The sequence below is a fragment of the Apus apus genome, chromosome 11 (genome assembly GCF_020740795.1).
Source record: "Apus apus isolate bApuApu2 chromosome 11, bApuApu2.pri.cur, whole genome shotgun sequence".
Taxonomy (NCBI): Eukaryota; Metazoa; Chordata; class Aves; order Apodiformes; family Apodidae; genus Apus; species Apus apus.
Window position 1 is genome coordinate 4,259,267 of NC_067292.1, and position 18,317 is coordinate 4,277,583.

At 37.6% G+C, this 18,317-nt stretch overlaps 1 protein-coding gene across 2 annotated transcripts in view; it reads right to left on the bottom strand.

The window, feature by feature from the left end:
- Positions 1–18,317, bottom strand: part of CDH13 (cadherin 13) — a 424,829-nt gene that overhangs the window by 256,872 nt on the left and 149,640 nt on the right. For both annotated transcript variants that reach the window (XM_051629562.1, XM_051629561.1), the window contains exon 3: positions 18,059–18,267. In XM_051629562.1, the coding sequence (XP_051485522.1) occupies positions 18,059–18,267 (209 nt within the window). The remainder of the gene's footprint in view (positions 1–18,058; positions 18,268–18,317) is intronic.

Consider the following 18,317-nt stretch of genomic DNA (forward strand, 5'->3'; position numbering starts at 1 on the left):
AGCTGAAGCCTGACATCACTGCAAAATATTTGTGCCACCCATGATTTAAAACAGGCTCAGTTTTGGGTAGACTATGACTAATCCATTATTAAGATCAAATCCTTCTGCTAGCAGAAGCAACACTGAGTGAATGTGAAAATATGTATTCACAGTCCCTGCTTACTGTTTAACAACCTATCTCATAAATCATAGGAAAGGCATTCCACAAAACCAGCCAGAAGCAGCGTCACACTCTGAGCACTCCTCTCAATATTCAGTCAAACACCCAAGTGTTCTTATTGATGCATTAAAATACTGATATGAATTTGGTTAGAAAACAAAGGTGTAAATTTTGATTTTTAGGAAAAATAAAGTCTTCAAGAAATTCAAATTTCTTCACTGTATACTTTCAATGTTTGTATAAAAACTTACACATCTCTTAAATATCAAATAATCAGGTTTTATTCTCTCTTCTTTTTCTAACACACATCTCAGTCAGATCATGCCCATCCATTTCCAGTAGTATGTTTCTCCCTTCATAGCTTAAACAGAAACTCAGTTTAAGAAATATGAGCTTATGCATTGCCATCCTTTGCTGGTATTTTAAACAAGACTGAAAGCAAACAAAAAAGAGAACCAACATTCTGAGCCAAGATTAAAAGCTGCATTCATACAAAAGAATGGTGTCTTTCTACCATTGAAACTGAAGCTCTAGATTATTCAGCGCTGATAAAGTATTACAGTGGGCAAAGAACCTTCTCATAATAAACACTGCTGTAAAATAATTTATCTACAACAAAGGAAACAAGTTTGCATAATCCATTTATGGTCGATTCAGCTTTAGAGGAATTGTTATACAAATATATCTTGCCCTGGATAAATGTTTTGCCAAAATAACTCATGAAAGTCTTTGAGCAACTTAACACTGATAATAAATAGGATTTTTCATTATCACAATGGGCAATGACATCTTCCCATTTGCAGACTCCCAAGACCCAAATACATCAGAAAGTGGAAAATGAATTAAGCTAGTACTTGCAAAAATGCTAAGCAGGTGACATGCCTTAACTGATCATCAAAAGGTATTTTACAGTACATTCTCAAAAGAAAAAATTTCCATAGCTCAGTAATTATCACTTTAAAATCTTAATTAATATTTCATTGGTTGTTCAGCTGATATTTCTAATATTCTGCCACCATGCTGGAATGCTTGACTAAACATAAGCAAGTATCATTGTGTTGTTATACTCTTAGCTAGCAATCACAAGTTATGTTTTAAGTTTAGATGTCAATATTAAATCATCAAGAAGGACTGACACAGGTAACTCTCACAATCTCATCAATTATGCCTTGTCAATTATAATTCTGTAGAGCCTTAAAATTTACAGTGAACCTTACCTGCTTTTGTGCTTACATAATTATTTTTATTATACTCTGTGACAATGTTGGCTGCCAAAAAATGTCCTAAAATCCCAGTGTGACAAAAATCAATTTTCAGATGCAAATGAAGGTGCCATAGGTGACATTTTCCATACCCAATAAATTGCCTGTCTATGGCTTTGAACTAATGGACACATAAACAAGCAAGATCGGTGCCAAGGTATCGCATTATGACCTTAGTGAAATTTTATGAGACTCATGCTACAGGCTGCAAAGAGAAACTAAAATAGAACAGGGGGAAGGAATCATTTGGGGAAACTTGTAATAGATATAGCCTTTTCTTAATCATTCTGTTATTTTATTTTTTTCTGACTTCTCACTTCCCATCTACGTACTTTTATTCCCCCCCCCTTTTTTTTTTTTTATCAGTGTTCTTCACCTCTCCTCTCCTTTGCCCCTTACCTGTCTTCCCAGTTACTCTCCTAGAAAATTTGATGAACAGGCTTCCTCTCAATTACACCTTTTTAATTCTGGCAACATTGCTTCTACTTATTTCCACCTCCTTGAGGTGATAGGTATTCACTGGCAGGGAAATTATTCTAAGCCAGCTAGCTGTAGCTGACTCCACAAAACCAATGTGAAGAGCCACTGAGGTAGACCTCAAAACTTTGGCATGTACTCCTAAAGTAGGATGTCCAGAGAACAGTATGAAAACACATTTTAACACGACCATTAAGAATTTTCATGGCAGTGAAGTACAGGGAAGAGCTCAACATCTGGGTAATGAAGGTAAATCAGCAGGCAGGCATCTCAGTAACGTCTCATTGACGTCTCAGGGAGCTGCATCCCTCTTCAGACACTGGGGCCACATGAGACTTCAGCTGAACTCTGCAGTTTCAAATTATTTCTTTTACTACACAGATACAGGGATTACAATGAGATCACTCTCAGACAGGTCTCCTCCCCCTTCTTTTGCTCTGAATCACAAGTACTTTAATTTTTATATTAAATAATGGAGGGATATAGAGGAGTTATGTGTTACTAAAGCTGTGTATTTACACCACAAAGGTAGTTAAACTTAAAGAAATACACTGAAATTGGCAACATCTTTAAAAACAACAGACTTTAAGTGACCCCATCATTCATGTCAGATATGGCTACACTTCAAAAACAGGAGGAGGTCTGCATTTGCACTAAACAAATAGCAGGGTTTTTAGAGGCTTATATGAAGCTTATCTTGAATAATCACAAACTACCTGAGCCTGCAAATTTAGGTTAGAAGTGCTCAGTTTTTACTCTTGGAATAAAAATAGAAATGTGATAAAACCAATATTTGTATGCTATATTGATAGTATTGTTTCCAACTATAGCTGAAAAGAAAGATAAGACTACATAATAGATTTTCAAACTTCTCCAAAAGATTTAAGTAGAGTTATAATCTTAAGCTTCTAAAACTTACATCTTGAAATAAAGATCAATATTTTTGTTATTTCACCTTTTTCTCATCTTAGAAAAATACGAACAGTAGTAGAATGACAAAGAACTGAATCCTGCATCAGACTAATCCCCATGCATATCCAGTTGCAAGACTGGGGTAATAATTTCTGTCTGATTTGGGGTAGGAGAGAGAAAAAACTGTTTTCCTTTTGCTGCACATCTGGCTCCCACCTCCTGAAAAATCAGAGGTCTCTTTAATGTCAATAAAACAGAGCTCCTTGACTTTGTTTCTAAGCATTATCAGCACGACAGGGAAGCAGAGCAGGCTTCCAATACTGTGCAGCCATAACTTTGGAAATACAGTTTTGAACTTTTGTTTATGCCACTTGGATGGTTGGCCAAATACCATTAGTGTATTCCTCTGAGGCAACAGTTTATTCCCATTGCCAGAGCAACGTCTGGCAAGGAGTGCATATGGAGTTCAGGGCAGCATGCCACAACCATCCCCACCCTGTTCTTCTGAAAAGAGAAATTAGGATGGAAAATACAAAACATACCGTTCCCTGCCTTTTAAGGTCACCACAGAAATTGACTTCACAAGCTAGCTAGCATACACAGCCTCTCTTTCTTCTGTCGCTCCACTTCATGGTCTTGTAACCCATGCAAACACTTGGAAAGAAAGTCTTTAATTCCAAAAGTCCACAAGTGACTTTAGTGGCCAAATTCCCTGATCAGATTATCTGCATCACTGCTGGTAACTCAGAAAGTGCCTAGCAGAAAAATCCCAGGTGATGGAGAATTAGTAAACCTTTTAGTAAACCTACACCGCAGAAAAGTACCATGGTCTCTTAATCCTCTACACACACAGCAAGTACTTCAGGGCTGCACACACTATAGATTGGCACTGGTTAATGTAGAGCTCCATTTTACCCTGATTTACAGTTCTTCTTTTCTGGAGGCAGCTTCAAGTTGTATGGACAAAAAAAAAATCTACCCCTACAATTAAGCAAAAGACCCTAGGAGTGCCAGCTTTTTCTGATGCTGAACCAGATCTAATCAGATCATAACTCCCAGGAATGGAAGATACCAACCAAAAGATCAACTGCATCAAATTCACTAGTTTATCTGTGTTAAACAAGAGGAAAGCAGAAATTGGAGTTACACACGAAAAACACAAACACAAAGGAAAAACTTCTTAGGTATTAAATAGGTTTGTTGACAGTACATTGGGACAAAATATTTACAAACAAGTTTAGTGAAAAATCTGCCAAGAGGTAGTTTTGCAGTCCTGATCCTTGTAGTCAATGGGGCAGAATCTAGTTGGAGGCCTGTGACTAGTGGAGTCCCTCAGGGGTCGGTACTGGGACCGGTGTTGTTCAATATCTTCATCAACGACCTGGATGAGGGCACAGAATGTACCCTCAGCAAGTTTGCTGATGACACCAAGTTGGGAGGAGTGGCTGACACACCAGAAGGCTGTGCTGCCATTCAGAGAGACTTAGACAGGCTGGAGACTTGGGCGGGGAAAAACCTGATGAAGTTTAACAAGAGCAAGTGTAGAGTTTTGCATTTGGGGAAGAAAAACGCCATGCACCAGTACAGGTTGGGGGCTGACCTGCTGGAGAGCAGTGTAGGTGAAAGGGACCTGGGGGTCATGGTAGACAGGAGGATGACCATGAGTCAGCAGTGTGCCCTTGTGGCTAAGAAGGCCAATGGCATCCTGGGGTGTATTAGAAAGGGTGTGGTTAGTAGGTCAAGAGAGGTTCTCCTCCCCCTCTATTCTGCATTGGTGAGGCCACATCTGGAATATTGTGTCCAATTCTGGGCCCCTCAGTTCAAGAAGGACAGGGAAGTGCTTGAAAGAGTCCAGCGCAGAGCCACAAGGATGATTAAGGGAGTGGAACATCTCCCTTATGAGGAAAGGCTGAGGGAGCTGGGTCTCTTTAGTTTGGAGAAAAGGAGACTGAGGGGGGACCTCATCAATGTTTACAAATATGTAAAGGGTGAGTGTCAAGACGATGGAGTTAAGCTTTTTTCAGTGAAGACCAGTGATAGGACAAGGGGTAATGGATACAAGTTGGAGCATAGGAGGTTTAAGATGAATATCAGGAAAAATTTTTTTACTGTAAGAGTGACAGAGCACTGGAACAGGCTGCCCAGAGAGGTTGTGGAGTCTCCTTCTCTGGAGACATTCAAAACCCGCCTGGACGCCTTCCTGTGTGATGTACTCTAGGTGACCCTGCTCTGGCAGGGGGGTTGGACTAGATGATCTTTCGAGGTCCCTTCCAACCCCTAGGATTCTATGATTCTATGATTCTATGATCTCCACTACTTCTGTTCAGAGCTATTAATTTATACAATAAGTTATTTTAAAAATAGAAGATATAAAGCAGCATAGTTCTATGAATACTTACTAAACGTAGAGCCCTAGGGCTCAGTGTACTTTAATATTTACACGTGGAATACAATTACTAAAATGAAAGAGTTACATATACTAGGATAAATGAATTTATCCTTGCTAAAAGAATTCTATAAATAATCCCCTATTATGTCACTTCTCCAGATGGTCTGCTTTGTTGACAGTTACTATAAGAACAGAGCATTCCAGTCTCCCTGTAGTGAACATGAAACAGTCACCTAAGGAAAACCTTTTATAATTAGAACAAGGCAGGCACTAAACCTATCCCTTGGTTTATCTATGTATTTGTAGCTGGAGTTCATTAACTTGTCAGCACTGATTCCTTTGGAATGGGAAGTGAAAAATAAATGATGTGCAAATCAATATCAACTGTAAAGTCATGTTCTCATTTAGCACTGTGTCAGATATGAAATAGAAAGAATTAAAAAGATTCTGGTGGAAAAACATTCTTAGCATGCCAATTTTTAATAAGAGTGAATTAAGATAGCTGTCCCATTATAAGTTACAGCATATTAAAAGTTAAAAAGACCACCTAAACCCATTTTTATTTTCAAGTACTTTAAAAAACGACATTAAACTTCATAAATGGCAGAGGCATTAAAAATATATATAATTCATGCTCATTAGGTGGCACAAAAGCTGTGTAGCACATCCACATATATGTATAGAAAGAGATAGACAGACATCCAATTAAAGGTCTTCCATATGACTCAGCATTACACAAGTCCACAGAGAGGTTTTTGAAAAATAATTTACACTGTTATCAGAAGGGACTACAAATACATCTCCATAGATACGTGAAATTATAATAATGGGGTGTAAACGGCCATAGGAAATTTCTTGGAGATAAGCATAAGGTAAAGGCAAAGATCTGTTTGCATATCTTGATATATACTGAATTGCTTCTTACCTTTCTAGAGAGCAAGTCAGAAAGCTCTGCCTAGTAAACTACAGGCCGCAAAGACCTCCAAGAAGCCACTGCATGTGCACCCTGAAGTTGAGCTCAAACAGCTTGGACTAGATTTCAAACAAACAATGAAGTGTAACAGTCTTAATTTCAAAACTGCTAGGTCTCCACCAGCTAAAGGGGAAGGGTCCCAGTTGCCCTGTGTCTGAACACCTTAACTTTCACATACTTCTAGAGGATCTCCATTTTATGCACAGAAATCCAAGACAGAGGCGTATAAAATTGAAGATTGTCAGTATTATAACACTGTTCCTTTTGTTCAACCTCTGCCCGGAGGCTCCTTAGGAAGGTGCTATCTTTTACTACATGTATGAACAAGGTCTCAAAAGCCACAATCTTTGTTAGTGCTTCTATAGTGCTACAGTAAAAGGAAGGAGATAGAATGCAAATGCAAAATGGTTTTGCTCCATCACTTGATTCTCCTAAACACCTACCCTTACACTGGAAACCAGAGTCTTATCTTCCTATTGTTTAGAGTGAAGATTAATTTCCCTCTCCTTATTTTCTTGCTTTATAGTTTTAAAGACTGTGTCTTATTCAAGTCACTTATCTAATTCACAATTGTTCTGAAGCACATTTTAAATTAATAAAAATATCCTAAATAAAGCCTAATACACTGAGTACTGACTAAAAGAGAAGATAGAATAATTACCAGCAGTGACAAGAAATTGGGAAAGCCATTAAGCAAAACCAAAATAATTTCTCAACCCCCTACCCCTCTAACTATCCCACATTTTTGTACAACTAGAAGACACAGTAATTATGTCCCTCAAGTAAACTAGATGCCTTTCTGCTTAGCAGACTAACATTAAAGGAAATCTTTCCCTTTTACACTTCCAATATATTTCCCATCTTTTACTCTAATTGAATTAGATATGACATGTTTAAGTAGGAAACCTTTCCATTTGGGATACAGATGATTGAACTTTTCTGGCAGATGTTAAATTCATTAATCATCATAGGACTGAAAAGAATTTGCCTTATGGTATTTACAAATCTGAGATATAATTTTAAAGTAATTATAGTCAATACACAAAGTCTGGGATTAAAAAGCACTAAGTGTGAAACTTCTCAGATTCTCTAAAGAGTTATTTCATAAAAAAATCCACTAATTTTGCAAAGATTCAGCTGAAGGCACAAACATCATCTAAAATAACTGAAGAAATTATTTTTTCCATTTCACAGACACAAAATATAACTGACATACTGTGACTGCCCACTGACATTATGCACAACTAACACAATAAATTTCAACTTGATACTAATACTATCCAATAGAGAACTATACATATGATAGTCCCGCTAATCCATTGTTTCCTGGCAGTTAAACAGCATGGAAGCACTAACAAATATCATCAAGGTCACCCTCAAATTTTTATTTGGACACTTCTCATAGTAGATTTATGAGTAGATTCAAGGCTCTTTAAAGCTGGTGGAACGACTCCTGTTGACTTCATGGAGATTGCACTTGGTGTACTGCTTTCAGTGTTTTTTGTGACCTTAATCACACGGTTTTGTAAAGCATCATGTCTAAAATCAACGCTGTAACTTTAAGCTCCAAGCCTTACCTCACATAGACATGTACTTTTGTCAGCAAGGAGTTTGAGTGTTATAGATACGAGCCAAACTCAGGGTCAAATCTTCCCCAACTTTGACTTTTAAACTTTAAACTGAAGTTTTGGCACCACCTCCCCTTACATCCACCTTTAATCCCTGATTTGAGGGTCAGTATGAAGCATGAAAGGTTTTCTGACTTTAATGACCATATCAGGTAAAACAGGTTGCTGGGAGTGAGGGGAAGAGAGCGAAGCACATAAGGGCAACACAGTACAGTGACACAAAGAACAAGTTATCTGCAGGTAAAGTCAGAAATTTACTTAACCTGCCCTGCACAGCTACATAAGCACTTAAGTACATAGTTTGAAGTCTCCATAGATCTTTTGACATAGATGGGAGAAATCCCAAATCCACTGTCATAAATCACACAGCAATAGAATAACCAAAAGGACAGCAAATGGGTAGAACTTGGTACCATATAACCTATGCATATTCCTATATTATGTTTCTCAACAAAAAAAATATAATGCATGCTTTGAAAAAAACATATTGTAGTGTTACCTTTTTTTCCAGGTGATTAAAAGATAAATACATAGCACAAGAGTGTTCAATACTGGAACAAAAGCCATCAAAGAGCAAAAAAACCTGCACAAACGTTCAACATGTTAGCATACAACATCAAATGGGACCTAGAAGAATTATAAAAAAGGAATTGGATCTTGTGTATTTGTTAATAGTTTGCAGATTATAATAATTAAATCTGCATAGTGTAAAAATCTTCATCTGATGAGTATATTTGCATGCTTGTTCTAGTAACTCTGAAAAGACAAACATCTGGGCAAACATCAGGAGGATCTGAAAATGCTTAACTCTGTGTTGTTTCTTATTAGCAAAGTCCTTAAAGCTCCAGAAAATATTGTCATTTATACTTAAATGTGATACAAGTAATCTGAAGAAAATGTTCATACACAGAAAAAATACTCTAAATTTCCATGTGTGAATACACAAGTCATGTCAGAATATGTTGGACAGACATAATTTTAAAAAAAGCTCACAAGAGTTCATTGATATTGTCTTGAAATTAACCATAGGACAGGTTACTTGGCCACAAACTATTTAGTAGTGCTCCAGTGTGATTAGTTTCATTATAGAGACAAATGTATTTTATTTAAAGTTCAGCATTAAACCTGTTTCTGACTGATAAGGCAAAAAGGACTCTCTTTATCAGTAGAAGCTTAGTACTGTACTAAGATCATTACACTTAGTCCACAAGAGGGTGGTACATCAAGAGCTAGATCCAGCTCTCATTTTAAAAGAAGTGTAGTCTATTCCTTATCTTAAAAAGCTTCCTGCTGAGTACAAACATATGCCAAATGGTTCAACAAGTATTGAACACCATCAACTACAAGGGATTGCTGACTTGCAGGTAAATTAAAGTGTATCTGTTCATGGTAGTTTGAACAGCTGCTGACTAAATGACTTTGTGTCAATGACTTGGATCAAACCAGTTAACAGAACAATTACTAAAATATTTTTTAAAACCTATTTCTATTCCCCAGGAAATTTGTTTACTGCTATGCACCAAACTACAGTCCTAGTGAGGTTGTTAAGAAATTAGAGGCAAAAATCAGTTTCTTCTTTCCTACTAGTACATTTGTTTGCCAGTTACCTTAAACAGGAAACTTTCTTTTCCTTAGTAATGAAGGACCCTGAGGAATGTTAGTGGTACCAAAAGTACTAGCAGCAGCCAATTACCATACATAGCAAGACTATGGACTAGTTCAAATCAACCTGCTGCACCCACCACTCACTTCCTGTGTCATCACTATCCCTAGGTGCCCTCTCAGTAAGAGGGAAGCTATTATAAATTAGTAAAACTATTTTTTTCTAAGGTAGATCAACTGCTTAATACAAAAGTTATTCAGTTTATTTGGAGGTGAAATAGGAAGGGAGGAGCAGGATGATTAATGACTCCAAGATTACTGCAGATATTAGCAGAAGTTTTTATTGTGAAGCTACCAAATTATTTTAAATTCTAACTCCATCATTCTTATGCTGAATATTTCTTCAACTTGCCAAGTTATTCTAGGTAATTCAGAAAACTAGCTGCAAAATAAGACATGAAGGAATACTCTTAAAAGCAACGGAAATGTGATGACCAACAAATAAGGAACTTTAGGTCAAAATAAGCCACCTGTCCTTGCAGTGGCAGAATCAATTCTTGGAGGAGGACAAATGTAGATTTTTTCCTGTGATGCTCCATTAAATGCTTAAGATGTGTGCTGAGATACATGTTACTATAATAACGGTAATAAATGTTCCCTCAGGTTTGTGAGAACCAGCATGGAACTGTTGCTGCAATCATTAGGGATGATTATTGATGTCTCTGATGGAGAGCAATGACTCAACTCATACTCAGAAAACCATCTTTTCATGTGAATAATTTCTCCCATTATGACCCTCTCTCAAATCCACCTTGTTTCTTGAGATTGATGGAAAAGCTTATAGTGGGAAAACACCAGCAATAGTTTATGTCTCTGACACAAAAAAACCCTCAAGTTTAGTTTTGAACACAACCTAGTTTGATCCCCTCTTGGAATTGTCTCTGTTCCTTAATAAATGTGAGGAATCACTAGTAAAACTGGATTAGTTGTCACACACTGACTGCATCATTCCCAGATGAGGGAATGATCATGGAAGAAATGAACTGTTTTTCTTTTCTGTAGAAGTCTCACAGGTTCTTCTGGTTCCTGTAATCTCTTGTTCATTATAGATATGAGGACATTAAAAATGTTATGGCACTTTTAATATAATATAGAACTCACCATGTCCTTTTCCCAAATGTCTTATTTAAAAATTACTGTTCCTATCCTGATATGGAAAAGTATTATGAAGTATCAGCAAGAAAGATACTGATGCAAAGACCTCTTTTTACAGATGTATGTTATATAGACATGCACACATACACCTTTCTCTATGTACTTAATAGTTACAATTTAAGGATCTTACAGGATGAAAGCCACTCTATAAATGAAATATAGCACATATCCTAAGAGACATCTACTTATCCTTTATGATCTTGCTTAATGTTCTACTAAATCAAGCTTAGCCTGTTGTTTTCCTACTTATACCCTCATTTACTACAATGAATTTTAAATTTAAACCTTTTCCAAATAATTCCTTTAAATGTTCCCTGCACCTCTGGCACAAACTTTCCCACAGCTCAATGAATGTCTGGGGATTAATGCACAGGATTGGCATAGCTGTCACTATATCAGCAGAATACTTTCAGGCTGAACTCAGAGCAATAACAACTTGAAAAACATTATATATCAATGTGTGATGGCTTATCACTCTTCCATAAAATTGAATGAATTTGGGTTTTTTTAATGGATAAAGGACAGCTAGCATTCTAGATCATAACAAGAAGTTAATTCAATTCAAAATGTCTTCACATGACTCATCTACCATTCAAAGTCTCATAAAAATATTTTAGGGGCAAGAGGTAAATAGCTATTTTCTTGGCACCCTGTGCCAGGGTGAATTTTAGTCCACATAAAAGACTTAAACAATCTCTGAATAATTTCTCTCACTGAGATTTATGGCAGCTTTGCCATTAAGTCTTATGGATGAAGGATAAGAACTAAGCATGTTTTAAAATAGAATAAAATTCGTTGCATTCCAGAACTCCATTCGGTTCTGAGCTTTCACAAAAACCTTAAGTTTACAGCAGAAGCACATCAAGCAATAGAAGAAGCGTCCTGTGGATATTACCTGTTCCTGCAGGAAGAACTAACTGAGAAGTATAAATGCAGTGCAAAGCTGAAAGGAATAATGATTTCAGATGTTTTTAATAAAATACATTCATGTACAATATTTTTGCCTGTCACTTTTCATTAGTCTGTTAATAATTTGGAATAATTAGCAAGGTTTGCATTTGTTTCAAAAATCATCTCATTTCACCTTTGAATCACTGTTAAACATGTTCTATACTTATCTTAGCTCTGCTTGCTGTTGAAAAGCACAAAGTCCCTTTCCTGAATAAATACAACCCTGGTTCACTGTAAGTCTGAATCATAGAACATAGATTACTCATAGAAAAAACACTGAGCATTTACAGAAGCTAACACCTTCTTGTTTCACAGTCAATTATTCATGTTTCCAGTCTGTAAGACCATTTTTCTCTCCTTAAATAACCAAGTACTTCTCATTTACATGCTGAAGTTGCGCACTGAGATAAACAGACAGCAAGCTAACCCACACGTTTGAGCTAAGCAGTTATAGAGCCAGGGAATAAACTTAGAAGACACATTTTGCCCCCCAAAAAAGGAATGTTAAATTAATGAAAAGCACCAGTGGCTCGTGGTCTTTATAGTATTTACTCTGCTATTCAACACAATATGTAATTGTTGCTATGGCAACTGCCACATCTCTTGGCACCATAATAATTCTCAGATAAATGGATCTTTGTCAGAGCAAACTCCAAAGCCAGTATATATGAAACCTGCATTTCTTTGGTGGTGGGAATCTGCAGAGTCCAGGCCTGAGGGAAAGTACAAGACTATCAAAAGAGGCTGTGCTGCAGAGCTGAGTGAAAAGGGGGAGCGTGGCTCTACATGAAAAACCCTAACTGCTGTGCACTGCCACGGGACTTGCAGGTCACTCGGAAGCAGTGCAGAGAGGAACGGGAGTCACGTCCGTACGACACTGTCAGACAAAACTCCTGCTTCCAGGGTTTGATCTAAAGTCTGCTGGAATCTGTTTATTTCGACAGGTTCTGGATCAGGCTGAAGGATAAAAGGTGAAAGTAGGTGACTGGAATTTCTATGAAAAAGAGCTTATTTCAGTGGTTAGGGAGACGTCTAACACAAAAGGAGCTCCTTGTTATTTCCCCAACAGCAAGTGGTCTGCACAGAGGATTTCTATAAAAATATAGCCAAAAAGGCAGCTAAATGATACTACAGAATGCCCCATTGATGAGAACAAGCTCTTGCTTTCATTGACTTTAATTAAGATGTATTCTGTGAAACCTAGAATGTAGCATTGCAGGTTCAAAACAAAAAATAAATTAAAAATTGCATCCTTTCACTGCTGATTAAAGCAAGGAAAGGTCATTTACCAAAATACCACTAACACATAGGTATTAAATTGTAAAATCACTTATACCTCAGCTTTTTATACATTAAGTCGAAGTCAATAGGTGATTGTAGTGTGATAATGCACAAAAGTAAAAGTAGTAAAAACAAGTTAATCATTTAACAGCTAGTAGGAGAATATGACTGTTACGATTTGCATCAAACTGAAGGCAGAAGTGAGATGAAAATTCATCTTTATCTGCCTGAAGGACACTTTCATATCCAAAGGAAAAGCATCTCCACAGCTTTTCTGAAAAAAAAAAAAAAAAGGTAATCTAGATACTGCTTTGATCAGTATAACTCATAAGTGTATCACAGATATTGATGTACCCTGTGAGTTACTCTATTTTGTGCCTTAAAATTAAATGCAAAACATGGTGTTTTATTTATGCAGTGCATTGCTTTTTGCAGCAACTGCTGTATGCAAAATCTAATAACATGGAACTTTTCTAGCCTGTTTGTCAATATCTCATACGAGTGGCCATCCTCATGCTTTTGCACAGTCATTTTCAGCCAACTTGGAGCTCTATTCTAAACTGAAAAAATGCTAATATACATTAATTGGAACCATTGCTTGCTATATCATAAAGGCTGAATCCTGATCTTATTTCCCAACTAAATTATTGAACTGCCAGATGACTTGCCTCAACTATCACTTCCTTGCATGAACCTTTTTTTGTGGGAGAATCTAGATCCATAATAAGATTATTGATCATTTATCACCTATTTTAAGGCAGAAAGCCATACATGTAGGATTTAATGCTCTAGGCATTTTTTATCTCATATCAGTAAAATCTGCAATCCCTACCCTGCACCGATAAAGCAGAGAGTAAGACACAAACAAGAAATGCTAACAATGAAATCCAATAAACTTAGTTTCATTATTTATGTTTGATACTTTAAGAAACAGAGGGGCAGACATAAAGAAACTTCCAGAAACATACACATCCAGGCAGTGATTTAATAGGAAATAGAATTCAGGCCTGCAAGGCAGCTGGGGAAATTTTCAGCCAGGCTGGCCCTCCTTCCCTGCAATAATAAGCATAGCAGGGTACTGGTGTTGCGAAAAGCAGTGGTTTGACAAAGGGAAAAGCAGAAGCAGAATATCTAACTAGCCTCTAGCTTCTGCCAAGTGGACTGGACAGAGTAGCAGGACTACAGCAACTTCATTTCCTTCAATCTGAACTACTGCTGGAGATTAAAACTTTCTTTGTCTACAACATGCTGTCTCAGGGTGTGCTCCTCCCTCTTATCTCTTCTTTCTGTTATTCCTTTTCCATCTAGTGCCTGAAAAGTGTCCTGAGGGTTTGACAGTTTCTGTTTAATCATTGCATCCTTCTTTATGAAAGACTGCTGAGCACCATGCAGTGAAGTTACTAGCAGCCTGGGATGTCTGAATATCTGCCTGCCCTCTTATCTGCTTTGGTGCCAGACTCTTGATATCTCACTCCTCCCCTCACCCTGTGTCTGCAGTGCTGTAACAAATAAAAGTTCTAAATAACTCCTTTGCTGGGGGGAGGATGGAGGAAGGCTGCATTTTGCCAACACACCAAAAAAGGGTAAAAAAAAGATTCTTTCCTAAGGTTTTCTTTTAGTTCCCAGTGTACCAAGGGTATGTTCATTACAACCAGAATCAGATTCTAGACAAGGAGGAGGACTAGCAGACAACCATTGTATTTAGCCTCTGAGAACACAGTCCAATTCCCAGCTTGCTGCCTTTTGCAACTCGCAATCTTTTAAGAGACTTTACAAAAGATTGGCTGTGCTTTCTGTCCTCCACCAAACCAGACTTTTAAAATAAATAATTAAATCCACTAATGTCTGGTCAAATGCTCAGATGTGATAAAATTTCTAGCCTTGGCTTGTCCTGCTATTTCCAGAAACCAAAGCAGGGCCAAGCATTGCCTTAAAAATAAAATTAAAAAAAAAAAAAAAGTAGTCACTCATCAGCTCAGTCAGTTTGTTCCCAGCTTGGGTTTGCAAGAGACTAATTTTTCCATTAGTGATCTGAACCTTAGTCATTCTATGGGTTATTCAGAATGAACCCAAAGTTCATTTGTGGAAAACTGGGTGAATCAAAATATTCCTGTGTCTTTTTTTTAACATCAACGGGCACTCAAGGCCTGACTGTGTGAAAGGTTATTATGTGGCCAAAATAGAGCATGAGGGCAGATGTGCTGCCTAACCAGCACTGCCACATGGTGAATGCAAGTGAACTTCATTTCTTTCACTCAACACTCTGCCTGAGGGTACAAGTGTGTACACACACAACTATATATGACACATTGTAAAGTTACACCTTCCATAGGTCCATGGCAACTCTTCCATGACAGCATCTTTTTTTGTGAATACTCCCCTCTGTCAAGACAGACAGAAATCAATATACCTAGCAAAAGCCATAGGAGGAAAAGGGGTAGTAAGAGCAGGTTGCAGAAAGCAATTTATCTGTAATGTGCTCTACAGATTTTTGCTCTCAATATATTCATATACAAAGGGGTTTGGGTATTTTGCAGAAACATCCAGACATCTGGAAAAGCAGCAGTGATGTATGTGCTCTTTATCACTCAACCCTGCAGAAGATTCTGTGATCAGAACAACAGCCAAGTTGGCTGATGATGTTGAGGAGCCATTGATCTTTCTCATACTGTAATCATGGCCACCCTCTGATAGAAAGCTGCAGGCTCTGCAGATCTATTATGCTGCTAGCAGAAGAGTTAGAAAACATGCCCTTCAGACTCAAAAAGTGAGTTAAATAGTAAATGGTATTTAACAGCCACTGACTATGGCCATGAAGTTAGGCTAAGTTAATCACATAGGACTGATCAGTGAGGCCAGCTGGCATCTTCCCACATCTTCAGCAGGAAAGGACCACACGCTTCCACCACTCTACTGCACACTTCAGACTGCACCTCTAAATACTGTCAATATTTGTCTAAAGTATAGTTGGTAGCAATCACAAAGTTTTAGGAAGGATGCTCTCTCCTCCTAGGCTCAGACTGCCAGTCAGCACATTAGAGATCATTGTTGCCAGTCATCTCCAAACATGTTGGGAATCTGCAATTAGAAACATTAACAACGGGAATTCACAGATGCAGGTTACATGCTTCCAGATAAGAAACAACAGTTGCTGGCAGTGGGAAAATACTTAAGAAATACTTATCTGCTAATTAAACAAGGTGCTGTACTCTAAGTAGGGAATGATGAGCACGAGCTCATCTTAACCCTACAGAATTATGCTGAACTACTAAGGCACCATCTGAGCATTTCTTAGCCAAGACTCCTGCATAAACAGATGGAGTGGTTCTGTTGTTTCCATGCTGACACAATTCAGACTGTAAAAGTACAGGATTAAGTTCAAATTTATCATAAAATCTCGTTGGCTAGGACACTGTAATCTTTATAGACTTCTCAAGTACGACAAACAGAAAGACAGGACTGTCTGTGTTATATTTAAACTGGGCAAATAAGACCTGAAACAGTTGTAAAATCTATTTATTTGACAACAATGGAGTGCTGGCTGAGGCCAGAGTAGGAAAGCCAGCCCCAAAGACCTTTACATTCCCTTGAAGAAGGGAATGAACCTCTCTAGAAGGATTTCCCAGGACACAGGAATGCATCATGTAACTCCCAACGGCACTGCAAACACCAAGGATCACTATTCTAGAATATTAATTTCTAGTTAGGAGGTGAATATCAAAGTCCAGAAAAGAGTGATGAATGCAGGTAGAAATGATGCTGTGATACTGCTTTGAGGAGTCACCTATGAGGGAAGACATTCAAGTGGCAGAACATGTCAGATTTAGACTGGTTTTCTCTCTCTGAAGCAACACAAAGTGGTTGGAACAGCATTTAGGAATCAGTCCAAATTAGACTTGGCTTTTTACTGTAGTCTGGTGATAGGTTTCAACACTAGGCATTTATTAATATTTCTGGAACTTTTTGAGGGGAGACTACTCGGAACCCAAACAGGACAAAGAGAAAAGGTCACTGACAAAGCCATGTCATGGTCACTGCAAATACACATCTACTAGTTCCTACTCATGAGACAAAATTTTCCCTAGATTTTAAGCTCTGAAGTCCTAAAGCCACAGAACCACCATGTAAGAGACTCTCCCAAGCATGACCTTGCTAGAATTGAATTTTGTCAAGAAACAGCATCTCTAAATAAAATCAAATTCTACTTAAGTGTTCTGATCAGCTCTCTGCAGTTACGCTTTCTGATACTTTTGCTTCCACTATGCAATCTATATTCACACAGCATGCTGCATAAAATGCAGATCAAAACCTTTCCTCAGCAACAGCCTTTCAGAAGTTTCTTCAACCTTTCCTCTACAGCTGATTTTATTATTCTTTTTTTTAATGGAAAACTTAAGTTATACTAAGCTGTTATTGGAAATATGAGAATGTTGGCAGCTGAAAGTCTAAATACCAAAATATCACAATAGATCAGTCATTTTCATCATGGCTTCTTTATACTTCCTGAAATTATAGGTCTGTATCAGGCTTAATTGTCTAGTAAAAGACACTGTCTTTCCTGCCTCCCTCCTAAATGCCATGACACAGAGGTGAAGGCTATCACATTTCCTTTTGTTACTTTCACTGGTGAAGCATTGCACTGAAATTCAGAAGTTGGAAAAGAACAGTCACAGTATTCAGTGGAACGGAAATCCCTAGTGCAGAGTCAGAGCGTAAACATTTGTTGCTATTTGTATGCAGTTTTTTGTATTGTTTAACAAATAATACCAGATAAGCAGACCTACCTGAAAATTTAAATTCCACAGCACAGAATTCATTCCCACTTGCTCAGACTGGGAGCGAATGTGAAGGTTTGGTAAATTCTAAATTACATATTTAGACTATGATTTTCCTTTTTCAGTTCTGGCCAAACTGTGATTATCCAGCATAACCAGAAAAAACAGCCAATTTCAATACTTGGGCTCTTTCACTTGAATCCGTTCTTTATGAATGCCTAGAGTTTACCCCTGAAGATGAAAATACATCTTTCAAAACCTGGAAAATTTGTATTTTAAGCCAAACTGAGTGTTAAAACATTACAGGAATATCTAGATTGAAGACTGATTTTGATCTCTCTGCTAACTGGTTACTTACAGTCCTAGATGGCATATGTAAATATCTAGTAGCATCTCCTTGGAAATCTCTTCTTGTCCTTTGCATTTATCTTACCTTTAATGCACCATGTTTTTCATTTGCTCCAACAATCAAAATTTCTGCCATATCCTCAGCATGCTCAGACCGTGCGTGGACAAACAAGGCTCTGCCAGCTTCTGATATGTTCTTTAGTGCAACTAAAGACCCATCACTTTCCACCTTAAAGTCCGGGTTAGAAACTTCGAAGTTCAAGTTATTATTCCCCTTGCAGTCATCAAATTCCACTGGAGTGGGAAAAAAGAGAAAGAAAAATAACACAATTAAGACAAACTTC